The 26,772-nt window shown below is 38.3% G+C and overlaps 1 protein-coding gene across 1 annotated transcript in view; it reads right to left on the reverse strand.

The window, feature by feature from the left end:
- Positions 1-13,683: 13,683 nt before the first annotated feature.
- Positions 13,684-26,772, reverse strand: part of TMEM245 (transmembrane protein 245) — a 76,130-nt gene continuing 63,041 nt past the window's right edge. The window contains exons 15-18 of the mRNA XM_014880506.2: positions 24,998-25,098; positions 23,597-23,771; positions 21,290-21,484; positions 13,684-20,265 (exon numbers count right to left, since the gene is read on the reverse strand). Coding sequence (XP_014735992.2) covers positions 20,220-20,265; positions 21,290-21,484; positions 23,597-23,771; positions 24,998-25,098 — 517 coding nt within the window. The 3' untranslated portion in view covers positions 13,684-20,219. The remainder of the gene's footprint in view (positions 20,266-21,289; positions 21,485-23,596; positions 23,772-24,997; positions 25,099-26,772) is intronic.

Here is a 26,772-nt window from a genome sequence, read left to right on the forward strand (position 1 = left end):
TTTATACTCTCTGGGTTCCTCACTTATCTTCCTCAGGATGCAGCTAAGTTCTCCAAAGGTAACCAGGTACTCAAATGAGACTTTCCTGTACCATTTCAAAAATGCCTACAAGCAGTGTGTGCCTGCTCTCCTTTCTTTTGGCCAAAGACCAGACAGATGGTATAAAACAAAGGACTAAAAAGTTACAGAAACATCTGAAAAGCCAGTGAAAACTTCAACAGCAAAGTACTCTTTCTTTGACAGACTTCAGAATAAAACTGGCAGCAAAGTCATTTTCTATGAAAAATGTATACTTGAGGTAGGAATGTTCAGCTGTCAAGGGAATATTTATGAAATGTTGTATAAGAGTTGCCTAAACAGCTGCCAGCTCTGTTATGTATGTAAAAAACATAGTTTAGATTTTAAAAACATTTCAAGACAAGAAATAAAAAATTATTCAAATGCATGCCAGTATTATTTGTTAAATGCTAAAGCTTTTCAGTGACCTTTGCTTTCAGATGTTAATTATGCATTAGACAGCACAGCTTTCCAAGTTCCTGCTAAGACAAAGCCAATCAACAGATACTTTCCCCAAGGAAAAATAGCCTTACTGTACAACAGTGTAAGTCTCTTGGCAACATTGCATACAAAATTCAGAAATAATCCACTGGAAGTAGCAGTTTCTCCAGAATTGTTGGCTTAAGAGTTAGCCAGTAATTGCAGCTGATACTAAGCTGTTCCCAGGATGAAACTATTTGCTGACTCTGATGATCATGGGATTATTATTATTTATCAAGTGTCAATGAGATAAAACTGTAATATATGCAAATACCACATGTCTCTCCCTAGGTATTTACAGTACATATTAGAAAGATAATACAATTTATCACACCACAGCGAGTAACCAGACAAATTCCCTGCAAATCAGGCTCTCTTCCCTGGGAGTCACTGTTTTGACAATGCAGTTAGACCAGGTTTGCAAACCACAATTCTCCTGAACCAAAGGAGCTACCTTTTTTTCTAAGGTCACCACTGAGTGCTTATTTTACAAAAGCGTTTGGATTATAGGAGCCTATTGAGTATATAGTAGACTTGGAAATTTCTAGCTTGGTAAACTACTACAATAAAGATTACATTCTGATCCATTTTCTTTTCCAAATAATCTATTTCTAAGCTAAGGATAGGATCAGTAGCAATGTCTTTACCCAAAACCACTCCTATTTACAAAGTTCAAAGCCTGTTTGTTGCTTTGCTGATCTAGTATCTTTTCCTTTCCAAGGATGCTGGTCTCCCCAGCAGCATTGTTCTTACAAGAAGAAAAATATACCACAGCTGTAAACTCAGGAACAATTTGCCAAGAAAGTGATGGTATTGACTGTCAGTAATGACTGTGCATGTTAAACACAAGCCTTAAGATAATTTTTATGATATCATTTGTGTCTGTTTTTATTTACTGAAGTCTGTGCCTATTTCTCAAACACACATTCCTATAACCAAACATGTTACACTCTTTCCTATCAACCATTGCACTCATCACCCGCTGTGCCTACAAATTTACTTTAAAGTAACACATGTAACTATTCATATTTAACTTCTAATTATTGTTTTTTACTGTTTGCCTAAATCTCTATTTAAGCTGCTGTTCCAGGCTGGTCTGTAAAGGAAGGTAGTCTTGAATGAAGAATGCTCACCACATTCCAGACCAGCATATTTTAACTCTTTCTTAACTTGATCATGCAGTCCAAATAAAATTTATCAAGATGGAGTAAAGGAAGCATAGAGGCTTGAAATTTCCTTCTTTCTCCAGATTCTGCTTTAGACTGTCACTTAAGTATGAAGCTGCCTGCAGAGCATCTGTTTCTCCCATGGTCACCAGCCACTGCAGCAATGTGCAGTAAAGCCCTGGGCTGGCATTAGGTTTTCAGGAGCTTTCCACATTGGACTCATTGTAAGAACACACAAAGAACCTGAAGGTCAACAGACCCAGCATAATCCCTAGAGTGCTCCTTGTCAGAAAGGACTTCTCAGAGCAGAATCAGTGGGAGTTTTGAGTTGCTGCTTCATGAAATGTGAAACAAGAAGCATACTAAGAAACATTCTTCCACACCTTTTGGCTGTTGTTGAAGATAAGATGAAATTTATATTTTAGTCTGGTGTGGCCACAACATGCCAGCAGTAAATTTTTCTCTGCTGGACTTCTTTGGCTCTTCTCCCATACCCTCTGAACCTGGGACAACCAAAAATTTTCCATAAGTAATTCGCCTCTTAGAAGTTTGTTAATGGATTTTTTTTTCCCTTATAGGCACCTGACAATTCCCAGCAAATATTTCAGATAACTGGTGAGGAATATTCCAGTGAAATGTATTGATTCAATGCAAATATTGCCCAGTATTCACCTTGGGAAAAGTAATTTGAAACTTGGTCAGTGACAGATGAAAGAAACTCTAAATTCAGTTTTCAGGAAAACCACATTTTAAATTTGCCATTTCAGGTGGGGAACTCTTGCATTTCCATTTTGTGCTATTTTCCCATGGTTTTACTTCCTGTTTTAATTACAACTTCATTTTGAAACATCAAAATTTTTGCTAGATAATATTTTTTCTAAAGAACTGCAGTTCCTAGAAAGATCATGGTCATCAGCACAGCTGCAAACAGCAATATCAAAACCTGCTAAACATAAAGATCTTGAGAAGTTTCTATAATGTAAGCTGTCAAGTAGTTCTTCATTTTTAACTCTGCGGTTTCACCCCAATCTAGGATGGTTTACTCCTCCATGAAAATGGGGTGCAGGACACAGGCTCTGCTATGATGCCTTCACTTTTTTGACAAAATGCTTTTCCTTTGAAGTGCAGTGTCTGCATTTCATGAAGTTCTAACCCAATCAGGAACCTACCAAGCAGATGTTCTGGAAAAAGCAAGTTAAATGGACAAATCCTACAGAATTCAGAATCATACCCTGGGGTTTTTTCCCTTCCATTCTCTTCCAACATAAAGAGCCATACTCTGAGCGCTGCTTACTGGGCATTTATGGCAAAGATGTTTTATATTCATCCTCACTGATGCCTCTGCTGGCACTGTTGGGGCAACACTTTTTGGCTTAGGACTAAAAGCTTGGAATCTTCTCCTAAAGACATGTTGCTGATGGAAAAGAACAGGGTATCATTCTTTTCTTAACAAGCAGCAAAAACAAAGAGGGTTGCATCGAGCCTGCTTTTTACCCAACTGCCATGTGATTGAAAACCTGCCTGAGAGGGTTCGACATTGTTTTCTGCCCAAGACACTAAAACATTTCTCTTCCCTCTTAACTGCTTTCCCCACCTAGACCTGGGAAGGTGGTTTCTTTGCTCAGTTAAAGCTGTTCTGTTGCACACTGAATATTTAAAAACCTCTTACAACAAAGTGAGCAGCAGCCTCTAGACTACGTATAAAAATAAATTCACCTACTTCACATGAAATTGTTACCGTAGCAGCAGCAAGGAATTAGCATCCCATTCCACAAAGGCTGCTTTCATGAAGAAGACAAAGCTGATCTTGCATCTCCAATTAGTGTTTAAAACACCAAGCCAACTTTAAAAATCCCATATCTAATGCTTATGTTGGCCCTGCTTTACAATACAGCATCAGTCACTTCTCTGTTGTGCCAAGAGCCCAAATTCAAACATGCAAAATAGGTCAGCTGAGAGTATGTGCAGCTACCAGAAGCAGAGGAACCACACCTAGTTACAGGTTTGAGAGAGCTCAGGTGTGTGTCTGTTTCTGAACTACTCAGCTCTGCCAAGATTCATCTAAAAACAGCTTTTGGGGAACACAATAATAGGAACAGTAATCCTACACACTTTAGTTTCCTTGAGGATTAAAATGAACTCAGTAGTTCATCAAAGCAATTGTCATACTGGGCATACAAATCCCAATCCCCTTTCCCCCACTTTGTGTCTCTGAGTGGATGCAGAGCAACACTCAAATAACAGCTCCCCTTGCTTGTCTATATTTTATACTTGTTGGCACAGAGAAGAAATGGGTTGCCTGGAAAGAAAAAGAAGAATGAAACCCAAAACATAATTAACACTCTCAGTGGTCAGAATGAGAGTCCAAGACTTCAGCTGTGACAGAGCCTGAGGAAACCCTGACACAGCCACACTGCCAGAACCATGATTACTTTTTAGCCTTTCAGTGGGGAAAAGGCAGCTGTAAATCCTCAGCAGGGAAAAGGCAGCTGTAAATCCAATCTGCAGTGGGCAAAAAGATTCAATAGTTTACAACTGATGTGAACTTTAAACAAGCCCACGGAAATTATAAGGGTGTCCACTGAGTCAAAGGATGTCTTCAGACCAGGTCCAGGAGGGGTGTGCCCAATTCCCACTGGCTGCTCCTGCTTCAAAGAGCAGAATGCCACCAGGAAACAGGCAGCCAGGAGGCAGCCACATCGCCTCACCCAAAGGCAGCCTCACCCCTCCAGGATTTCCCTTCCTTTGGACCCCACCTGAGGCACTGGCTCTTCTAGTTACACCTAAAGGATTCTTTCCCCCTGACAACCCCTCTCCCCACAACATTCAGCTTCACCTTTACAAAACCCCATGTTGGCTCCTGGGGAGGTAACATCCCAAGCCTGTTTCAGATAAAGCAGCTTTGGTGGCAGCAGACACGTGATGTAGTCTGTATACAGGTAGGACACATAGGAAGACAAAATCCTGATCTCTTCTACTGCTGTGCCACTTTCTCCATCTTCAAATTGAAGTCTGCAGAGTGGGATTTTTCAAAATCACTAAGTACATGGCTAAGTACATGGGTTTAACTCTGGTGCTTCTGAATTATCTGATTAAACTCCTGCTGTTTGTAATGAAAGCAGTGACATCAACATTGTTTATCCCACCAAGAATTTCCCACTACCTCATCTTATCTATGAATAATAAACACTTAACTCCCGCTTCTCAGTAGGCTGAGATCTGCTGTTAATAAGTTACCCAAATACCCTAATCTGGAAAGAGGTAAAGAAAAAAGAACTATCTGTCAGTAGGAATATCCATTCTTTTTCCACAAAGGACTCCATGTATCAGCAAAAATGTTCCACTAGTTTTTTGCTTTGGGGTTTTTTTGATTATGAGGGGAAAAATGGTTTTAAAGATAAAACTTAGTCATGAGCAAAACAGTACATGAAAAGGGTCTGTCTCTTTACAAGAATTGCACCACTGCCTCAGTATCACTTAACTGTGATAAAGCAGCTGCTGCCAGCAACAGTTTACCCAGTTCATCTTCTGAACTGGATTTCATAAGGATTAAAAAACAAAGCCAATGGAAAAAACAGTCAGTGCAGTGGGACTTTCCTTTACTTTTACCAACTCAGCAAATCTACAAGGTCATTCCCGTGTACCTCAGAGCACTATGGATTAAATTGCTCCTTCACTAACGAGCAATTAATACTTGGAGGATAAGTAGCAACTACAGGCCATTCCAGAGAACATACTGACTGAGGAAAATGAAACAGAGCCTAAACAAACCAGAAAACTTGACAGCATTTTCCAGCACCTCAAGCAGCAAATGTTGCTGTTAAGAGAGATCAAGGCAAGGCATCATTTTTTGAAAACGACAGAAAATACAGAATGTTTTTTCATTCGACATCACAGGTATTTATTTGGAAAACATGAAAGTCAACAAGCTAACATCAAAGTAAAACCCATACAGAGCTGAAAAATTTATCTGGGTTCCACATGACTCATGAAACCATTTCCATTCCTAAATCCCCAGCAAAAATGCCCTTGTGCACCCACCATTTTTATGCTATAATAAAAAAGATACATTAAAGGACAGAGTTCAGTAGCATGCAAGGAACTATCTTGAAATTTCAGATGCTGATCTCACAGCTGCCAAGACAGCAGGCCTTGCTTATCTCTTCAGACAACTATGGATGCCTTAAATACAAGAGGGAATTTAACTGAATGAAACATCCTCTATTCTAAGCATTCACAGAATTTTTGTGATAAAGCGATTCTTCTAGGCTATATTTTCCAGCTTACAAAACAGAGGCCGTAGGACTTTATTTATTCAGAAATTTGGTTGTCTAGGCAGTGCAATGAATGATTTTAAATCCTCCAGGATGATTAATACCTTCATCAGTGAGATTTTTCCATTGGTTAATTAGTGTTAAAATATGTGCCTTAACTCAAGTCCAAATTTGTTTGGAATCAACTTCCAGCTACATGATATTGACATTTTTTCCTGCTTGAAAGGAAACCCCTTTGATTTTTCAATTTGCTTTTCACTAGACTTTGATCAATCCAACGTCAATGACCTCTTTCTTGGCTAAACACCAAAATGAATATTTTTTAATCTCACATTAGAAGAAAAAATTGTCAGGATTGAATCACCTTTTTCTGATTTCAGAACTTTTTTTACAGTCCAACACCCTTTCCAGTGTGTGAGCCTCAGGACTAGCCTGAATATTTTCTCAGTTCCATTATTGCCATAGACATACATGGTGCTATCTTCTTTTACACATCCAAGGATCATATTTCACAGAATCACAGAATCAATTAGGTTGGGCAAGACCTCTGAGATCACTGAGTCCAACCTATGGTCTAACATCACCATATCCATTAGACCATGGCACTGAGTGTGATGTCCAGACTTTCCTTGAACACCTGCAGGGATGATGACTCCACCACCTCCCTGGGCAGTCCATTCCAGTATCTAACCAACTCTTCTGTGAAGCAATTCTTCCTAAAACTCAACTTAAACCTCCCCTGGTGCAGCTTAAGACTGTGTCCTCTTGTCCTGTTCTTTCTTACTGGGAGAAGAGGCTGATGCCCACCTGGGTGCACTGTCAGGTGGTTGTAGAGAGTGGCAAGTTCTCCTCTTCTCCAGGCTAAACAACCCCAGCTCCCTCAGCTGCTCTGGCCTGGCCATCCAGCTGGGCAAAGGTCTCACCTGTCCAGGCCGTGGGTCTCCAGCTTCTCCAGGAGTGCTGTGGGACACGCTGGCAAAGGCTTTGCTGAAGTCCAGGCAGACACAGGCAGTCTGTCTCTCACCCACCAGGTGGGTCACCTGGTCATAAAAGGAGATCAGGTTGGTCAGGCAGGAGCTGCCTTTCCTGACCCTGTGCTGGCTGGATCTCATCCCCTGGCTGTCCTGTACATGCTGTGGGATCACACTCAAGGGGATGTTCCATAACTTTGCTGGGCACCAAGGTCAGGCTGACAGGCCTGTAGCTCCCTGGATCCTCCTTTGGCCCTTCTTATGGATGGGTGTCCCATTGGCCACCCTCCAGTCATCTGGAATGTCTCCAGTGAGCCAGGACTGATGGCAAATGACAGAGAGCAGCTTGGAGAGTCCTTCCACCAGCTCCCTCAGCATCCTGGGATGGATCCCATCTGCTCTCATGGACTTGTGAACATTTAAGTGGCTCAGAAGGTCACTGACTGCTCCCTCCTGGATTACAGAGGGTCTTTTCCTCTTCCTGTCCCTGACCACCAGCTCAGGAGGCCAGAGGTCCTGAGGATAAAAGGTCTTACTGCTGAGGACTGAGGTAAAGAAGGTGTTAAGTACCTCAGCCCTCTCCTCATCTTTGGTGACTCTATTCTCCCCTGACACCCAATAAAGAGTGAGGGTTTCCTTTGGCTCTCCTTTTGTTATTAATGTATTTATAAAAACACTTTTTATTATCCTTTACAAAAGGGGTCAGGTTAAGTTCTAAATGACCTTTGACCTCCTTGATTTTCTTTCTGCATGACATCCTGAAACACTTCCTGGTTTGCCTGCCTCTTTTCCTAAGGTGATACTCCATCTTTTTTTCCCCAAGTTCCTGCAAAAGCTCTCTACTCAGCCAGGCTGGTTTTCTTCCCTGCCAGATCATCTTCCAGCACATAGGGACAGCCTGCTCCTGCATCGTCAAGATTTCTTTCTAGGAGTACATCCAGCCTTCCTGAGCCCCTCTGTTTTGAAAGGCTGCTTCCCAAGGGCCTTTCCAAATCAATGTCCTCAACAGGCCCAAAGTCCTGTATATGGAAGTCCATAGGGTTTTGTTTACCCTTGCCCCTCAGCCCCCCTCTTACTTCTCCAAGTATTGAAAACTCCATCATTTCATGGTTGCTGTGCCCAAGACAGCCTCCACCACCACACCTCCCACCAGCACTTCTCAGACTGCAAACCACAGTCTAGTGGGGCATTGCCCCTGTAGGCTCATTCTTTACCAGTGTGAGAGAGTTCTCTTCCACACACTCCAGGAACCTTCCAGACTGCCTCCTTGCTGCTGTGTTGAGCTTACAGGAGACATCCAGCAGGTTAAAGTATCCCACAAGAACAAGGGCTGGAGACGGTGAAACATCAGCCAGCCACCTCCAGAATGATTTGTTTTAATGTTGGATAATTTGTTCTAATCATCATCCAACACCACTAGTTTTCACCCTGTTAGTTATCTAAACTGAACCCTGAATGCTTTAAGGAGGATTTGCTTCCAAAATATAATCCTCATAAATGATGTGCAAATCTGAATGAATCACCTTGCATCTGGCTCTATTAGTGACATCAATTTGACAAGTAATCAAGATGTCTCAGAAATCATTTTTACCTGTCATTGCAAATCCTGAGAGTTATTAACTTCAAGTAGTTACAAGGTTTCCTCCTACATCACAGTGTTTTCTAGAAGAAGTATTCCTATTTATTATTTCTACAGTCACTTGCTGTTGGAATTAATTAAGTTTTCACGTGTGTTACCAAATTTCTAATCTTGATCTTATTTTGTCAGGTCTCAGGAGTCCATGAGGTCAACAAAACTCTTCACAGTCAATGCAAATGGAAGCATTCCCTTGAGCAAGACTTACCATGCAAATGACTGCCCAGAAGACAGGAAACCCTTTTATCACTGAAGTTTAGTAAAATAATTATTTTTCTATTTTATTTAATTCATATGAACGTTCAGAGCACTTCTACTTTGAAAGATAGGGCTTAGGTGTAGAAAACCAGCTGCTGTGTCTAGGAAGAGGCTGGTGTCTGCTCTATGATCATGGTGAATTTCTTACAGCTGGGAGAACTGGAACTCAGAATAATTTTCTTCAAATATTTATTCCTGAGAAATAAAGAGAACAGCAACATTTGAAAATGCACAGGCAAATCAGATGTTCTGGTAAGATACTGGGAAAATTCTGGTTAGCTACTCAGTAGCTACCACTGCAAGGCAGTTCATTCTGGCTAGAAAATTCAACGTATTGGAAGCTTTTGTCACCACAGGACATTCATTTGCTCTAATAAAAGAGCAGAAGTGCATTGAAGGCAAGCTTTTAAATGCTTGTAAACCAGTGGTGATGGTAAGCAGAGAGTTCAAATTAACTGACACTTTCCCAGATAAATATGGCTAGGAAAACATATTGGACTCTATCAATTTGCAGTAACTGGCAACGCTTCAAAGAGAAAATCAAATTTATTTCCTCTTTAAGGCAAAAAAAAAAATTCAGTTTAAATCTTCATGAAGAAATTGGCTTTACAGTGTACAGGCAGCTTATGTTTGTTAGGATGTATCAAAAAATGAGAGCAGAAAAACCATCACTGCAATAGTGCAGCAATGACAGTCTGGCTACACCCACCTACTAACTGTGTTTCATAAAGCAAAGAAATAACTTATTACATGTCAGGTACAGGCCACCAAGCAGCACAAGAAAAGGTTTGGCATTCCCACTGTAAGTTTCTGAATTGCCTGTCACTGAGTCACTTCTTGAAAGCCTCCAGCAAAAGCAGCATTTGACAAAAGCCAGTAGCCTTTGCTCTACACAGAACTGAATTTGTTTGAAAAACTCTGTAGAAGATTAACTGAAAAAAAAAAAAAAAAAGACAACAACAAAAAAAACTAAAGAAAACCTGACATTGCTGCCTCCTGAAGGGGATATAATCTGGTTTTAGGCTTTCCATCAGACATCTGAACAGGATGTTGTGCCTTTTACCAAGTTGAATTGAGATGAGTAGAATTGAACTGTCTTGACCAAGAAAAAGTTCCCACATGTCTCTGGGAAAGTTGACCTTTTTAGGACCTTTCTTTGACAGGCATCTAAGCAACCATTTGCTTTGATAGAAATCAGATCTAGATTCCTTTTCTGAAATGCAGACTGGTTGTTTGAGGTTTTTTTTGGAAATGCATCACATTTAAGCAAAATCTTACAATGAAAGTCCACACTACAGAGTCCTCTTGGAGCCTCACATTGTTCTCACTCCAAGACTGATATCCCCATTGTCACAGAAAACCCTGCAGCCACCTTTCAGCCAGCAAACATAAAATAATGAAGTTATGCTTTAACTGTCAATCAATATTATTCAATTGTTTTTATTTTTTGGGCTTGTAGCCTGTATGTGGATACTTAGTGTCATCTTGACATTTAACATGTAAAGCATCCAAATAACCAGTCCAGTGCCAAAATCCCTGGAATTATTCTGGCTGGTAGAACTGCCATTTCCAAGTTTGCCATGAATTTGAGTTCTAAAGCTAATGAGGGTAGGTTTTGAAAATACCTCTAGTTTGATAAAGCTATCTGGATATACACCCTTGAATAGTAATTATATATACTATATATATAAACTAACTATATGTGCTATATATTATATATATAATAGTAATTATATATATGTTAATTGACTCAGATATATATATTCATTGCAGTCATTGACTGCACTGTCTTAGAAAAGATTAATTATTCAAACTGTGACAGGGCTGTTACTTCTGTTGGTAAAATTAAGGTAGAAGAGAATTCTATGGAAATGATTCTTTGCTATAGTGCTTATTGTTAATCTGGTGATCATTAACCTGTTTATACCATTGGTCACTGATTAATTTCTAATTCTCCATATCAAATGTTCCCAGCCTTTCAATCCATAACCCCAGAGGTGGGGCAGCAAATTAAACTTACCAAATATAAGGGTCAATGTCCCAAGAAACTGTGGAACTGGTGAAGGGCCCTTGAGGGGAAGTTGAATGAGGAGCAGCTGAGGTCACTTGGTCTGTTCAGCCTGGAGGAGACTGAGGGGAGACCTCATTGCAGTTACAAATTCCTCATGAGAGGAAGAGGAGGAGCAGGCACTGATCTCTTCTCTGTGGTGATCAGTGACAGGACCCAAGGGAATGGCCTGAAGTTGTGTCAGGGGAGGTTTAGGTTGAATATTAGTAAAAAGTTCTTCACCAAGTGGTGGTTGGGCACTGGAACAGCTCCCCAGGGGAATGGTTACAGCACCAAGGCTGGCAGAGCTCAAAAAGTGTTTGGACACTGATCTCGGGCACGTGGTGTGACTCTTGGGGTATCCTGCACAGGGGAAGGAGTTGGACTCAATGATCCTGGATGGATTCTTTTATAGTAATTCTATGGTAAGTTCAAACAAGCCAAAATTTACCGAAGTATACCTTTTCTAAACAAGCCAATTACATTCACAACCCTGAGAATGAAATTTTTTCCTTTGGAAAACTGAGAAGCACGAGGTGCAAAGCTTTCAACCTGGCTTCTCTCCAGTTCTCTGAGCAATGCAAGTGTGCAGTCAGCAGTGCTTTAAAAAGGATGGGCTGTGTTAAGTCATGCAAAGCTTCTAAATTAAACTTTTTCTCTCCCATAAAACAAAAGGAGGGCTTAGGCCAGACGAGATTATGTGTGATTTTCCCTGAAACTTGTAAGACAACTTCAGCTGAAAGATACTTATCAACAAATTATGAAAGTACCAAAAGTTCTCGAAGTTTTATCACAATTGTCTTCTCTCAGCTGTTTGTCTTGTAAAGTAAAGAAAAGCAGGTGTTTTCCCAAAATAACATTGGTTTTATTTTTTATTAATAAAAAATATCAGATTCTGGTAAGAAGGGCATAATCAAAACGAAGAGTCTAGTTATGGAAGGCGTTAGCATTTGATTCCATCTGTGAATCAAGAAGGCAAGTATGTGCACAGCTGTAAGTCTACAAGGGAGAAAAGGGAAGAAAACCCAAGAAAAGCACCCCACGCAGCTGTTGGTGCATACTTTGAGCCCAGCCTTCACTTGCACTTGTACCCTCAGTGTTTAAAACTAAGTTATGCTGAAGGAAGAGGAGGAGATTTTTATAGTTATTATTACAACACCAAGACTGGTATAGAAACAGTGGAAGAGTCTAGCGTGCCTAAGCTGCCTCTTCCTTACATTATCCTGCATCTACCAGCTTTACCAGAACACTTGCAAGGGTGAATGCTTCAGTGAAACAGATCCTCAGAGTTGTCAGGGCACATCACAGCACAGGTAATGGCAGCATTAATATTGTCATTTCAAAGATTACATCATATAAAACAAAACCAAAAAAAGGAACTACTTGCAATGATGTGAAACATGACTTACCTTGTAAAAAATTGTTGGCACAGAGTAATTTCTGTTTTGGGAAAGTATAAAGAAGCTATTAATTGTTTGATATAAAGCTATGCCAACTGATAGAAACATCCTTCAGTCAAAAGTATGGAAGTTAAATTCTTCTTGCCTTTGATATGATTTCACACTATAATTCAGTGGCAGCACGAAATTTTATACACAGCACGAGATACCATCTCGGTGCCTTTCTGAATGCCTTTCAGTTTTCTTTGTTATCATTCACCATGTGTTTGGATGTCAACTAGATGTATTTGAATGTCTAGGGTGTATTTTTTCTCAAAATGCCGATTGCTATTTTCTAAGTGGCAAAGCCAAAAGACTAATCTTTTAAATTGTATCTCTGGTCAAACTCAAAAGCATATTTTTTTGCTTGTTATCTGCCTGATAACTCCTTCATATTCTTTACCCTCCCACTCTCAAAATGTTAATTTACTATACTGGACATGTAACTCCTGAACTATTTTGAAGAAACAGTTGAGGCTGAGCAAATAGGCTGGTGCTACATCACTAAAAAGCTTATCTGAGATGGGTGTTGAACAGAACTCCTTATTTTCTTTAATAAAAACACTACTATGTGCACAATAAAATCACTAAAAAACCCATACAAGAGCTAAGGATTTCTCACAGAAGTAGATGTGCTTTGACTTGCCTGAATACAGATGCATTTGGTTTGGTTCAAACTTAAAAGGAATACTAAGCATTTTGGAAAACTTGCTTCCATTTAAAAGAAAATTAAATCATAATTATGTTACTAGCATCAATTGGTAAACCCCCCCCCCCAATATATACGGGGTGTATATGCACTAAATAAGTTTGACCCCTTCAGAGAACTAAGGAGGTACCACCTAAAACTGACTCTCCTGTAGGAAATGCTTCAAGGCGACTGCTCCCAGTGAGAGGGATGGAAACTGGAACATCAGCCATATCTCATTTCAAAAGGTGAGCAGTCATGAAGGGAGGATTTGATCACTTTTGCTTTATAGTCAATAGAATGATCTAAAACTCTGCTTAGGCACTAAACAACCATTTCCAGTTCACAGAGCAGGCCATAATGGAAGTCATTTGAACTACCCACAGGTGCCAAATGGGAGCTTTTGTAGGGTCTGGACTTTGGTTGTACTGCGCGCACTGCAGCAAATTGCCACGTGCCAGCTGAGTCACGGTTACCCATGGCCATGGCCTTCCCCTTCTCACAGAAAATGTAAGGAAAAGTGAAGTATGGCTTCTCCCAGTGACATCAGTTACACACAGGGACTGCAGATCCAGCTTTGCCTCCAGCACACCAGTTATTTCAGCAGATTAACTGCTGCTTTTGTGGCTGATTCCGAAGAGCCCATCATTCAAATCAAACTCAGTTCTTTTTATGTTAATGGCATTTTATTTCAAAATATATTAACCATTCTGTGCTTACAAAGGACTGCAGTGTGAATACAATATCAAGTTAAAAGCTTCTTAAACCTGCTACAAAACCCATTTTTATTAGGATAAGGACTGGTGCATACAATCAAAATTATTTAGTTTAAATACCTCTGCAGTCTACACAAGTAGTTCTCAACCTTAACTTACACATTTTATTGGGCCACAGATGGACATAGGGGTTATATTGTCAGTATTATACATGCAAAACCAGGTACTGTACCAAACCCAATTATGGTAACATCAGTTTTGAACACAGTTCCGTTCTGAAGATGCATCACACATATAGACAAAATTTGTGTCAACAGATAATAGAAGTTATTGCTCCAAATCCCCACAGGGCCTGGTAGGAACACAAACTTTAGAACAACCTGTGCTCTGTAATGCAAAACATCTGCTGTTAGGTTTGAGTAGGTGTCGCCAGTCTTAGGATAGGATGTCAAAAGCATCTTTGGATTTGGTTTGGTGAAATTTCCCCGAGGGGAAAAAAACCCCAACCCTCCTCTATCTCCATAACCTTTGACCAAAACACCAAATAGTAGCTAGCATCAACCATCACTGAAGCACAGGAAATCCGTTTTTAAAGGCAACAATCTGAACAAATTGAATGCTTGCCGAATACATTCGAGATGACAGATAACAAGCTGAAAACACTGATCTACACAGACAGTAAGTTATGAACAACACAAAAGCAGCTTTTATTGACATTTGAGAAAGATTCAGGTTTAGGCTGAGTCTGGCAGGAAGAGTAGTAAATACTGGGATTTTTTTTTTCCAACCTTATGGCCTACATGCCAGTTCTTAAGCCTAATGAACTTTTGTAGCGTGGCTCCTTTTTGGCTTTGTGATGTTTCTTACATTTGATCTACACGAATACCATGAAACATTCTCTGACTCTAGGTCCTCATTGTACCACTGTACATGACACTCTAGTGGGTAAAGAGTGAGGTTAGGAGAAGAATTAATTTTTTGCTTTAAAAACATCACTCAAAAATTCTTTATATATATACATATAGATGCTAGAGCATTCACTCTGCTTTATTCACCCTGCTGCAAGCAAATCTGCCCTGCTTCTTACTCAAACCTGGCATTGGCGTCACCATAGTATTTATATTTAAAAAACAATTCTTCAATTCAATGCAACATGAATTATATTTGTCCACGTCCATACATATGCAGAGCAGATCAAGGATGCATTTACTTCCAATTATCACTTCCTTCCTGAATTTGACATATTTCAGTATGGACATTCAACATACGCCTTCATGTCCTGGAATCAATTCCCAAAAGGGGATGGAAGCAATACTCTCATGTACTAAACCATATTCCAAACAAGAGGACGAGTGATGAGTTTAAGAATCTGGGGAACTGAAGATGTATTTCATGACCTATTAATTTTGGCAGCTTTTTAGAGGATGTGTGCAAATACTTCCAGGAACAGCAATCTCTCATCAGTGCATTACTAGCAGCTTTTTCCTACTTTATATGAACTACAATAAAACAGTGGTAGTCACACTACCAGGATTTGCTTAGCTCTTCCTTTATCTGTATCAGGTAAACATGAATTGTAGAAAATGTTGCTTGTTTTCATTATATACAGGCACTGTTTGTTCTCAGGTATCTCAAAAAAAAAAAAAAAAAAAAAAGAGATAGGACAAAATTTCAGGTAAAGCCTGAATAGGACAGAGACTCCCAATGTTTATGTAACTCTATATATCGATATATACATTTACAAACCAAATGTAGAATCCATGAATATGTTTATGACTTCTGGCATTGTTCCTCATTTTAAAACACCAAATTAATTTTCCACAGTGTTTTTTCTCGTATTTCCAATTTTATCACTTAAAAGCAATTTTAGAAGATTTTACCATAAAGCATTAAGATACCTTAGTAAAACTGACAGATAGACAGCACCAGGTTAAAGATCAAGTCTCTCCAACGTTTGTTAAGAGTTTTATATGATTCTAGTTTTGTACAAATAGGAATAATATGGACATTGCCAAAGTTGGCTTCAGCAAGAAGTGTAGGAAATTATACTAAGAAGAAACCCTTTGAAATACAAGTCAGTACAGAGTTTATAAAGATGATATATCCACGGATTTAAGAGATGTCAGCTGGCACTCAATAAAGATTATCTGGCAAATCAATTTTCTCTTGGAAAATTGCAAACTTCAAGGTAAGCAACTGCATCTCTAGAAGAATGCTCCTCTGCTATTAAACCTAATGAATGCTACCTCCAATCCCAACATCATTCAGTTTCTTCAAAGGAAATTGTAGCCATTTCCAGAGGTAGCATCCATTAAAATGCCACTATCTACAGTGACAAATTTAAGTCAATATAATATAAACACAATATTTGAATAAAGGCAGCTGTGGAAACACCCACTACCAACGGTGCAAAGCTATGGCATCTCAGTAGAATAATGGTATTTTGCATCCTTAGTGTAGCAGGCCCATAGGAAAGGCAACACTCTGAAGTATTCCTAGTACTAGGGATCAGCTGCTGCTTTTACTGGAGAGCAATTTCATCCAGTTTTGTTTTTTCAGGCTTTCTGAAAAACATTTAACATTGCAGCAATACACCTGTTTTAAAAGTTATGCTTATACCCACAATGGATAATACTGGAGACAGCATCCAACTTTCCCTGAACAATGATTTTTTCTTATTTTAATTAAACAGATTATGGATTTCCTATTCCAATAATCACTGACAAAATACACATCCAGTATATCCTCCTTCCCTGTGTCATTAAGAGAAGCCACCCAGACCTTGAAATCAGACAAGCCTAAGTGTACCATAGATAACCTGCACACACACACAGCACTGTTCATGGAAGATCACATAGGTATCAACTTAACTCCTGAAAAGTGCGCACCATATGTATTATTATGATGTTAAACTGGGGTTTTTAAAGCAGCCTTTCAAAATAAATAATTTCTGCTCCCAACTGGTCACAGTGCACCTGTGCTGAAAGCCACCATATTGCAGTAAGAGTGGCAGAATGAATGAGTGCCAGATTCTTGCCCATTGCAGTTTGTTCCTTCGTGGATCCAATTAAGCCAGTATTTACAGTGACCTGAAGCTAACATGCTGGGCTGTGAACTGGAACACAGTCACCTCTGCCAGCTCTGCTACAGCAGTGTTCAGTCAAGGTATAGGAAGGAAAGGCCTAACTCAGATTTGAGTGCCAGAAACAGCACCAGCCCTTTAGGCACTACACTTAATTGCAACAAGCCTGATTTCCCCAAGGAGAAAGAAAAAAACCAGCACAGTTGAATTTCACAATATCATAAGATCACATTGTCTTGCATTACTATGAAGCATTCCCTTCTGAATTCTAAATTACTGAACACTAAATGTACTAAATACACTTAGTAAGTACCTGCTCCTGGAAAGACTGTTTACAGTAAAGGTAAAGGCCATCAACTTCTTGCCTACAAGCATTACAGAAAAGATGGTCTCTCCTAAGAAAACTGCACTGCAGAGAGTGGTGTGGCTTTTGTTGGTTGGTTGGTTGGTGGTCATTGTTGTAGGATCTTGGAGGGGGAGTGGGTTGAATTGGTTTTTTTGAAAGCCACAATCCATGTACTAAAAACTTATCCCACCGAACTGCTGGGTTTGGTTTTTATTGCAGATGAGCCAATATAACCATGAACTGGCATTTTTCAAAGACCAGAAGTCAAAATGACCAGTTTGATTATTTTCACATTAATGTGAGACTGATCTAAACTAAACTGTTTAGTTTCTGAGATCTCATAGAAAGGCTCAAAAAATTATACAGATTGCTAAATACCCAACAACAAGGTCTTTTATTTCTGCTGGCAACTAGACACTTGCTAAACACAAAATGTAAATAATCAATGTACACCTTTTTATAAGGTGGTATTTCGTGGTTTGGGGGTTTTTTGTGCCTTTTTTCCAAACATGGTGAAAAACAGTGAATATTTCCTATTCTGTGAAGGTGTTATTGGAAGTTTTGTTCCTTCATTTTCTTTTTTTTTTAGCAGTATATGTTACTGCACCATTACTGAACCATACAGTTGGTTCCTCAATCACGTTTCTTTGAGCTAAGACAACTAGTTGAAGGGGAAGAAGAAAACTTAAAACCAAATAAAATAATGTTTTTTAATGTGTCTTTAAAATTACTAAGTAGAGTACCACAGGACTGTGAAAGATTGTCTCAGAAAATGGGATAGCAAAGGTGTCTTGACATGTCTTGACCAGTGAGCAAAGAGGTGCTTTAAATGCTGCAACAAGAAGCTACAACAAGAACATAACAATTCAGTGCAAAACTGTGAACTAAAAAAAAAATGTAATACAAGAAAGAAGTTGCCTAAATATCATGGTGGTCTCATTCCCACTGGTTAGAAAGTTGCAGGAGTATTTTAGGAAAACCTCAGATCTTCCCACATCCTCCACCCTAGCCAGCAACAATTATAAAAATGTTATTTCATTTAAACTTTTTCATAAGCCACAAAACCAAGGAGGTAAGACAGATATTTGATTCAAGCAACACATTCTTCTTACTCAGTTAGTTAATGTGATGTGTAGATCTTTCAGAATTTAAAATATTAAGTGGGATGTTTCCGTATTTTGATAAACCTGAGTCAACCTACTAAATTAAGCCCAAGTCTGTCTCTCAAGCACATACCTGCAAGTGTGCACAAACAGTCATACTCAACCCCTCCCACTTAAAACAGACAATTTCATCAGTGAGACTGCAATAGCTTATTTCGAGAATCTGTGTCTTGTTAGGCAATCTGTTTATTATGAACCTATAGCAGGACTTTCTTCTTTACTCAGTTATCAGAGTACTTTCCAATCACTTTACATGGCAATGTATTTTTCAAAACAATATAAAATACATACAATATCATGGAAAGAACCTTCCAAATCTCTCAGCACTCCGAGAAGTTGAGTAAAATATACATCTCAGTTATTGCAAGCTGTTTGTGCACTCATCTTAGATATCCTTATCCCTGGACAAGATCCCTTCGTTTCAAGCATCGAATTAATGTCAACAAGAAATAGAAGACATGCCTGTATTTTGTACAACTCATTATCAATCAAACTCTGAAAATCAATTCGAGTTTCCGGAAACTGAATGGTGGTTCTTTGGTTAAGCAAGTTCATCTGCTACTTTGTACCTAGGGCCTCACTGGATTTGTGGAAAAGCTGTGCAAGTATGAAATATTTACCAAAAAACCCACTTCCCATTTACAAAAGGATCCATTTATAAAGATCCATTGTGTCAAAATGTTTTGACAATCAATACAAAAGGCCTTAAATGTCAGTCACCAAAGCTGCATTTTAAGAAAAATTACATATGGAAGAAAAACACTAGAGGATCTGCTGCTGTGACCTAGGCAATACATAATTTCAGAAATTTAGGATATTTGTTTATTAATAAGACATACTTTAATATATTAAGATATGTCCTATATATCAGTAAGACATTTGGCTAGATGCTTACAAGGTTAAAAAACTCCAACTAAACTAAACCAAAATCCATGCTCTCTCCCCTTTCTTCCAGGTAGTAAAATTTGTTGAAAAAGTGAATTGAACTCAGCCACAGCATCTGGAAACCAACATTAAACAACCCCCATTAAACCTCTTCCAATTACTGGAAGGAGATGCCATCAGCCTACATTACTACTGTCTGAAAACACTTAAGGCCTTTGATTAAATTTAGTTGACAAGATGACTCCACTGGGAGGGTGGATAAACAGCAAAATACTATCAGGTTTTGGTGCAAAAGGGAGGCAAGATTTAAACTACTTAAACAAGCCCTCCTATGTCAGTAAGAGGAAAACCCACATTTAAGAGTTTGCATTTCTATTAATATCAGGAAGGTATCAAAAATATCAGTCTCCAACAACATTAAATTTCAGTGCGTGTAAGAGAATAACATTTAAGTGTTATTATGAGTTACAGATGACGCTTGCAGTTTAAAAAGAAACACCTTGAGGAGGAACAAACTATTACATTATACTTTCATTTCACAATGAGTGGTTTGCCCTTCTTTTGCCACCAAATTATCTAAAAAATAAATATTTTGGAATTACAGCTTTCTTTAAAGCTACTACAGTTTAATAAGACAAATAACCCAATAAATAAAAGCCAAGTTAGTAATTTCAGCAGATAAGGTAATTACTCCAGTGGATGTACCTGTCCTCTTAACTATTCTTTTGATAAGACAGGTCTTCAACGTCTTCAACAAGGCAGCTTACTGTGTGATGGTATGCAAAGCCATGGGAAGTAGACATTCTCTCTCAAAGAGGCAAAGTGTATTTTGCATACAAAATAATGTAAGGCCAGCAGATGTTCTAGTGCTTTCGCCTAAAACCCAATCTATGCTCCCCTGTGAACTGCCCCAGGCACAGCTGGGAACGGACAGAAGGCCATGGCTGTTGTGAACCCAAGACAGAAGACAGAGATTCCCTCAAGTCGCAGAGGTGCAGCCCAGCATCTCCATCACTCTGCAGACATTTTCATCTCCTCAGGACTCTCTCTAGGTGACCTGGGAGGTGAGGGGAGGAAAAGAAAAGTGAGAAGTAAGACACAAATCTGCACAGTGATTCCAAACAATTGTTTCTTATAAAATAAAGGAGAACCAAACACACATGAAGATTTTTTTGTGTACTTGGAAGCTCTGTCTGTGTCATACAGGGTAACTGGAATGTAACTTTTACAAGCCAGAGACTACAGACAGGTCGAATTAGCAGTTTTTTGTCCTAAATTACCCAGATGAAAGAAGACAGCACTATTCATATGAATAAGGCAAAGAATTATTTTTGACAAGTAGAGAATCCTCTTCAAGATATATGTATAATGAGCTAACCTACATAGTTTAACAAGACAGTAGAAACATTAAAATAACTACTATTGTTAATATTGTCATAATGGGATTTACAATTCTAAGTAGTTATTCAATTATGAGTTTATTCCTAACTGTATTGTAATTATTATCTCATTTCTAACTGCACAGTTTAAAGACACATTTCTGTATTCCGTAATTTCATAACTTAATGACATTACTAAGGACCATAATTTAATGGAAAAATGGCATATAATGGTATCACATTTTTCAAAGTCTAGGTATGTTTATATTTTGCAGTATTGTAAATTAGGACATAAAAATGAAGTCTTTTGGGGCAAGCCTCTTTTTAAGGGCAATGAACTCTTATGTATCCATGATTAAGTGTTCACAAATCATGTTCAATCATCTCCTAGCACGGCACAACAGCAACATATAAATTATAGGACACAAAGGTATTATCAGCAAATTTTCTAAAGGAGCCTTCTGTGAGTGGCTGAGAGACATTAAACACTTCCAGTATACATGTACCAGTGAGTGTTTTATTTAGCCATACTTTTTATTTCTAGAGTATGGGACAGCTGAATCCTCTTCAAATACTACAGTACTCATGCAGATGTGAGTGCACACTGATATAAAACCCAGGCACACATTCCCTACACCTGTGCATACATACACTGATGTGTGTGAAAACATAATTCATACAAGTAAGATATTTACAGCTCACCGGTAAATCTGTAATGGCCACGTTGGTTGTGATGGAGTGGGCACAGAATTTGTTGGACTCACCAACATGGCACTATATATATTGGAAGCAACCACAAGTATACAAAGTAGAATTGGTCCTATGATGGCCCCTTCCAGTCCCAGGTAATACGCTCCACCAGCTACTGCAAGGCCTGTCAGGTAAGGGTGACCACCTCTGTCACAAGAATAAAATTAAATTAAGAACAACAAACACAGCATTATCAATTACAAAATGTGAATTAATACTGAAGTTTTATTAAGCTTAGGAAATGACACTGCTAGCTATACCTGCCCATATTTACACTATAAACTGCTACACAAAGGTTCCAAGCTGTATTCTGTGCTATATTCACACAACAGATCAAACACTATTGTAGCATGGAATGCAGCTAAGATCCACAGTGGAGTAGTTACTTTACAGACATCTGCTGAAGAATATCTGAAGGACTTAATAGGAAACACACTTCCATTTTGAGAATGGAAAGATGGTTGGTTACACAGACTGTTCATGCTTTATGGTCAAGAACTGCTGAAATTTAACACAATTAGCAACACGTACTATGTGGACCCCTGAGCAAAGCCATTCAGTTACATGATGATAGCAACTTGCAGTGCATCTTTCAAAGAACAATTAACATACAGTCTTTAAAGAAATAGCCATGTCTTCTCATTTTGTTATAAAAAAGCCTCTCAGGTTGAGTGTTTATTATAATTTTTACATTTTCAAATGAAAAATAAAACTGGATTTTAAGGAACATAGTAATATTTACTGCAAGGTTGGGGCCAGAGGAGTTTTTTGATAAGAGCTCTTATGGCAGCAAGTAAACCATGCCATTTTTATTTCCTGTGTCTCAGATACACATTTTGCACTTGTGTTCAGCTGCAACATGTGAATCCTACCAACAGCATTTACACAAAACCTGCTCGTCATTCTTTATACCTAAAATAATGACAGCAATATGGAATTGTGGAAGAAAAACTACAATTGAAACCTGGTACACAATTCCCAGGAAGTTCCTCTAAATTCTGAGTGTAATACATCAAAAATATCAGCTAGGCAGTTCAGAGCTCCAGCAGTTCCCGAGGTTTCTACCATGGTCCTGATTTCTACTCAACTCCCAGATTTTAAGCCTTTGCCTTCAACACAACTGTGTGCAAAACAAGGCCATGAAACATGCTCTGTTAAATCATACACACCTCAATCACGTCTCACCCAGATCAAACTTACCCTACTGGCAGGATTGCTTTCCTGAGGGGATAAACGTGGCCTAAAGTTTTATGTTTCTCCAACAATGGACATTACTGATTTCTAAACCTTTAAAAACGTCATTCTTTTCCCAGAATTTTCATCAGTTTAAACATTCTTTTGCCTAGTTTTCTAAATTAAACAACAGATCACCCGATGAAATAGGACTACAGTACAAATGTAATCCATTTACAAAACCCTGCATAACCTAATAATAGCTACTTCAAATAGGTTTAATCTAATCCACAAGACATCATGATGCTTACTGTTCCATTGATTGGGAAGAATACAATTTTCCTCCACTGTCAGAAAATCTATTCCTCTCCCATATATTTTCGGGACAGTAAACTGAGTTTGCATCCTCTACAGTTCAAAAGAATGTATTCTAGGAAGCAGAAGAACCATTGGCTATTTAAATAGCTACTAGCCTTAAATTTATCCATGATTTATTGTTGGAAAAAAATGTAATTTGATTATACTTGACTTGTTAGCCTTAATTAATTCAAAATAACTAGAGCCATAGTCTATGAAAATTAGTATTAATACTGGGCATATTATCATTAGGTACTGTCTGTTCAGTATAATTGTATTTAGTAAACAAAAATACTAATTTCTAAAAACACAGAACTGAACCACTTTATGTCCTTATTCTACATTAACTCTATTTTTTTGGTCCCTAAATAGCTCACGGTTTTATCTGCTCCACAGCATCATCTGGCTTTAGGAGATAAAAAGGAAATGCTACACACCTTTACTCAATAATTAGATAAATAGAAAACATGAACTAATTCTAACAATCAGTTAGATGAAACAGTTCATTTTGCTGATGTTGAGTTCAAGACCTCTGACGTGTCAAAGTCCACAGAAAAGAAACTGGGAAAATGAAGGCACTTAGGCCAGTAAAACTGCTTACTATGAGGTTATTCCTCTGCTTGAAGATACTGTTTTGCATGCTTCAGAAAAATGAGTTTAATTAAAGGCATCAGTGATTGTCAATCATTTTTACAATGTTAATTAAAAAAAACTGCTCAATGTACTTACCCTGATATATCTGAATAAATTGCTGTATCTACAAAATAGGTTGGCAAGAGGTGAAAAACCAGAAGCAAAAGGGCTTTGCATCCCTGTCCTTGCACAAGCCACAAATCTAGGACTGCAGGGACTGCTGCCCAGTATGTCCCCAGAAATGGCACTGCTCCAAGGATTGCTGCTAATGCTAGAGAGCACACAGAAGAAGAAGTGAAAAAAAATCACAGAAACATATTTCACAATATATTACATTCTGACACTTTTGCCACACCAGTAAGTCCCACTTCCATCAACTGTTATAAATAAAACACTGAAGAAGTGCCCAATGAGGCTCTTGGTGTTTTGTAGCTGTGGTTTAGGAAAAAAGAAAATTACACCATTCCCCTTACAGAAGAGCTTCAGCAACCAACAGTCACAAGGAGTTAAGAGGCATTAGTCTATAAAAACTTGAAGTTATACCAATCCTGTATGTTTCTTACTGTGTAAGAAAGCAAATGAACCCAAGTCTCACACAGGTAAACACCCTTCTGCTTATAACAAATATCTGTTGTAATATAAAGCAACACAGTTCTGCTGCCACTGTAATTTAAATATAATATAAAGCACAATCAACTGGAGCATTTTTTTTTTGGTCTCATTAACCAGAAAGCAAAAACTTTTAAGATTTTGCATGCAGTTGAAAAAATAAGACTGATTACTTTCTAAGTAGGTGTAGTGACAATCAAAGCCCTTAAGGTAGTTGCACTTAACAACACAGCCATTTCCCATTATTTTGGGTTTGTTGCTTTATAGCTTCCCCTTATGCTTCCTTGTACACAAACATTTTTGCCATTGCTATTACTATCATTCTTTTTAGAGAAAAAAGGGCAAAATAGAACAGGGGAGAAGATTTTTCTCTGAGAAACTGTCCAGCCATTTCCAAAACTAAGATTAAATAAAAAACAACAACAACAACAAAAAAAACCAACAAAAAACAGAGGCTGGTAATATAGTCAGATGATATGGAGAATAAGAAGCATTCCTCTATCATGCATTTCCATGATACCACATCTTCCTGCATTTAGGCATCTTGAAAAATCAGCACCTGTCAACTGTGAAAGAAACAGAAACCAAGACAGGTAGAATAAAGTTAAAACCTGAAAACACTTGGACTGAATACAAGGGAAAAGGAATTGGATTCAGCAAATGAAACAGAAAGAGGTAAAATAGCTGTCAGGGAATGTGTTGTGATAACAGAAAAAGGCAAGGCTCAGAAGGAAGCAATCAGGGTCTTCTCTCCACCCTTCTCACAGTCATATTCTCCAAGACCAGACCTAAGCTTGTCAGCAACAGTCAATATTTCTGACTTTGTACTAGAAATAATTAATAGAAATATGTAATATTATTTATAAATATAATTGCTCAAATTCTTACCAGATGGTATGAAGACTATGTTAATCCCAAATATAGTGTGAGTCAGCCAAGTGTAGAGTCCATAGAACCCAGCCATTTTGAGGGAAGCATCAAACACACCTCTAAAACGATCAAAGAAACTCTGTTAATTTTCATTAGCAAGAGGATTCCAGGAACTATGAAGAAATACAGACACAGGTTGCTTGGAATAGCTGAAAAGCCATCAGTGCCACAAATAACGCATCTCAAAATGTAACACTGAACCCTTTATCCATCTGTTCCCTCTAAGAATAAATATTCACCATTATACATTAAATATGTAGTTAAAACCATTTAGACACAAAAAACAATGGGTTCAAGGAATAAATTCCTTGAAAGAAACTGCTCAAGTATCAGATTACATTCTCTATCTAAAGTAACCTTTTTTCTATGAGAAACAGTACCATTATATATACAAACTACTTTTTATTTCCCCTTTTCCACTTCTAGGTGTTCATTCATTTTCTTTATCTGCTTACATTTCTATATCTGCTCTTTTTCACTGGATCCCCCAGCTTTTAGGCTGCTTACTAGGCCACATTACTAAAAACCAAATCATAAATCTGGTCACCTAATTCAATCCTGCTGAATCTACATCCAAATTCTCCTCTCCTAAGTGTGACCATGGCTTCATGAGAACAGCAAACAGGCAGCTAAATGCTGTGACATTTTTACAGCACTAGGGCAGGTACACATGTGGAATACCCTGTAACTGAACTGGAAGCCTGTACCTTAAGTCTACAGTCACAAAAAACAATCTCAAACTGCTAAATCTCATTGTATTATGTCAGTTTTTCATCCATATTCGAAAAGTGAAGTCTCCTGAAATCACTATTTCAGCTTGAATCCAAATAACCAAGTCCCACAACTCAGAGCAGTTCTAACAGCAACATCATTGCAGAAGTGGTGGCACATACACCCTCTTAGCAAAGATAAACGTCAAGTTTCCTGATGGTAAGTTCCCATTTATAACTCATGGTGGTTGTGTCTTGGCAGTTTTGGGAAACCTGGCAGCAGGGCAAAGAGGACAGGAAGACATACAAGAGGAATCTTTGAAAAGGAAAACAGTCTGCACAGAAAAACAGCCCTTTCTGGATCTAAAGTCTCTAACAGCACAGTTTCCTTCCTTCCTTGAGTTCATAAAAACTTGTAGCAAAGAAACCTTTTGTGATATTAAACTACTAGGTACAATCTTTTCTAAGCTACCAAAAAGAATTCCAAGACTCCCAGTTTTTGCTTCTTTGGCCAGTATCCACATTATTATTTCTGTGGGCAGTGTGAAGATTTTTGCCCTCATTTCCTATCTAAGGACTCACCTTAAAATTTCTACATGACTTCAGAATCAAAATTATCGTATTTAAAATTCATTCGCTGGAAGCTATGAGTACATAATAAGCCTCACACATCAACCCTACTGCTCAAGATGTGAGATTCTCTTAACAAACTAACCAGAAGCAACTGTTGTCAGTCATTTTCCCCTCTAAAAGAGGGAAAGAAAAAATAAAGGAAAAAAACAAGCTTTAAAGAATGACCTGAAGTAACAAATCTAATCTTTGACAGGCAAGAATTACATGGTGCAAAAAGAAAGGCGGGGAACATTTACAAATATGTGGTGGCTTCAGTAAAAAAAAGACTCAATTTTCAGTTTAGATGAACTTTTATTATATCAAAAGGGAAAGTCAGACCAAAATATATAAAATCTATAAATTTGGAAGAGTGGCATACTCACTTATATTTGAGTCATAAGAAAAGAAGTA

Source organism: Sturnus vulgaris, chromosome 1 (genome assembly GCF_052056855.1).
Source record: "Sturnus vulgaris isolate bStuVul1 chromosome 1, bStuVul1.hap1, whole genome shotgun sequence".
In the NCBI taxonomy this organism is placed as follows: domain Eukaryota; kingdom Metazoa; phylum Chordata; class Aves; order Passeriformes; family Sturnidae; genus Sturnus; species Sturnus vulgaris.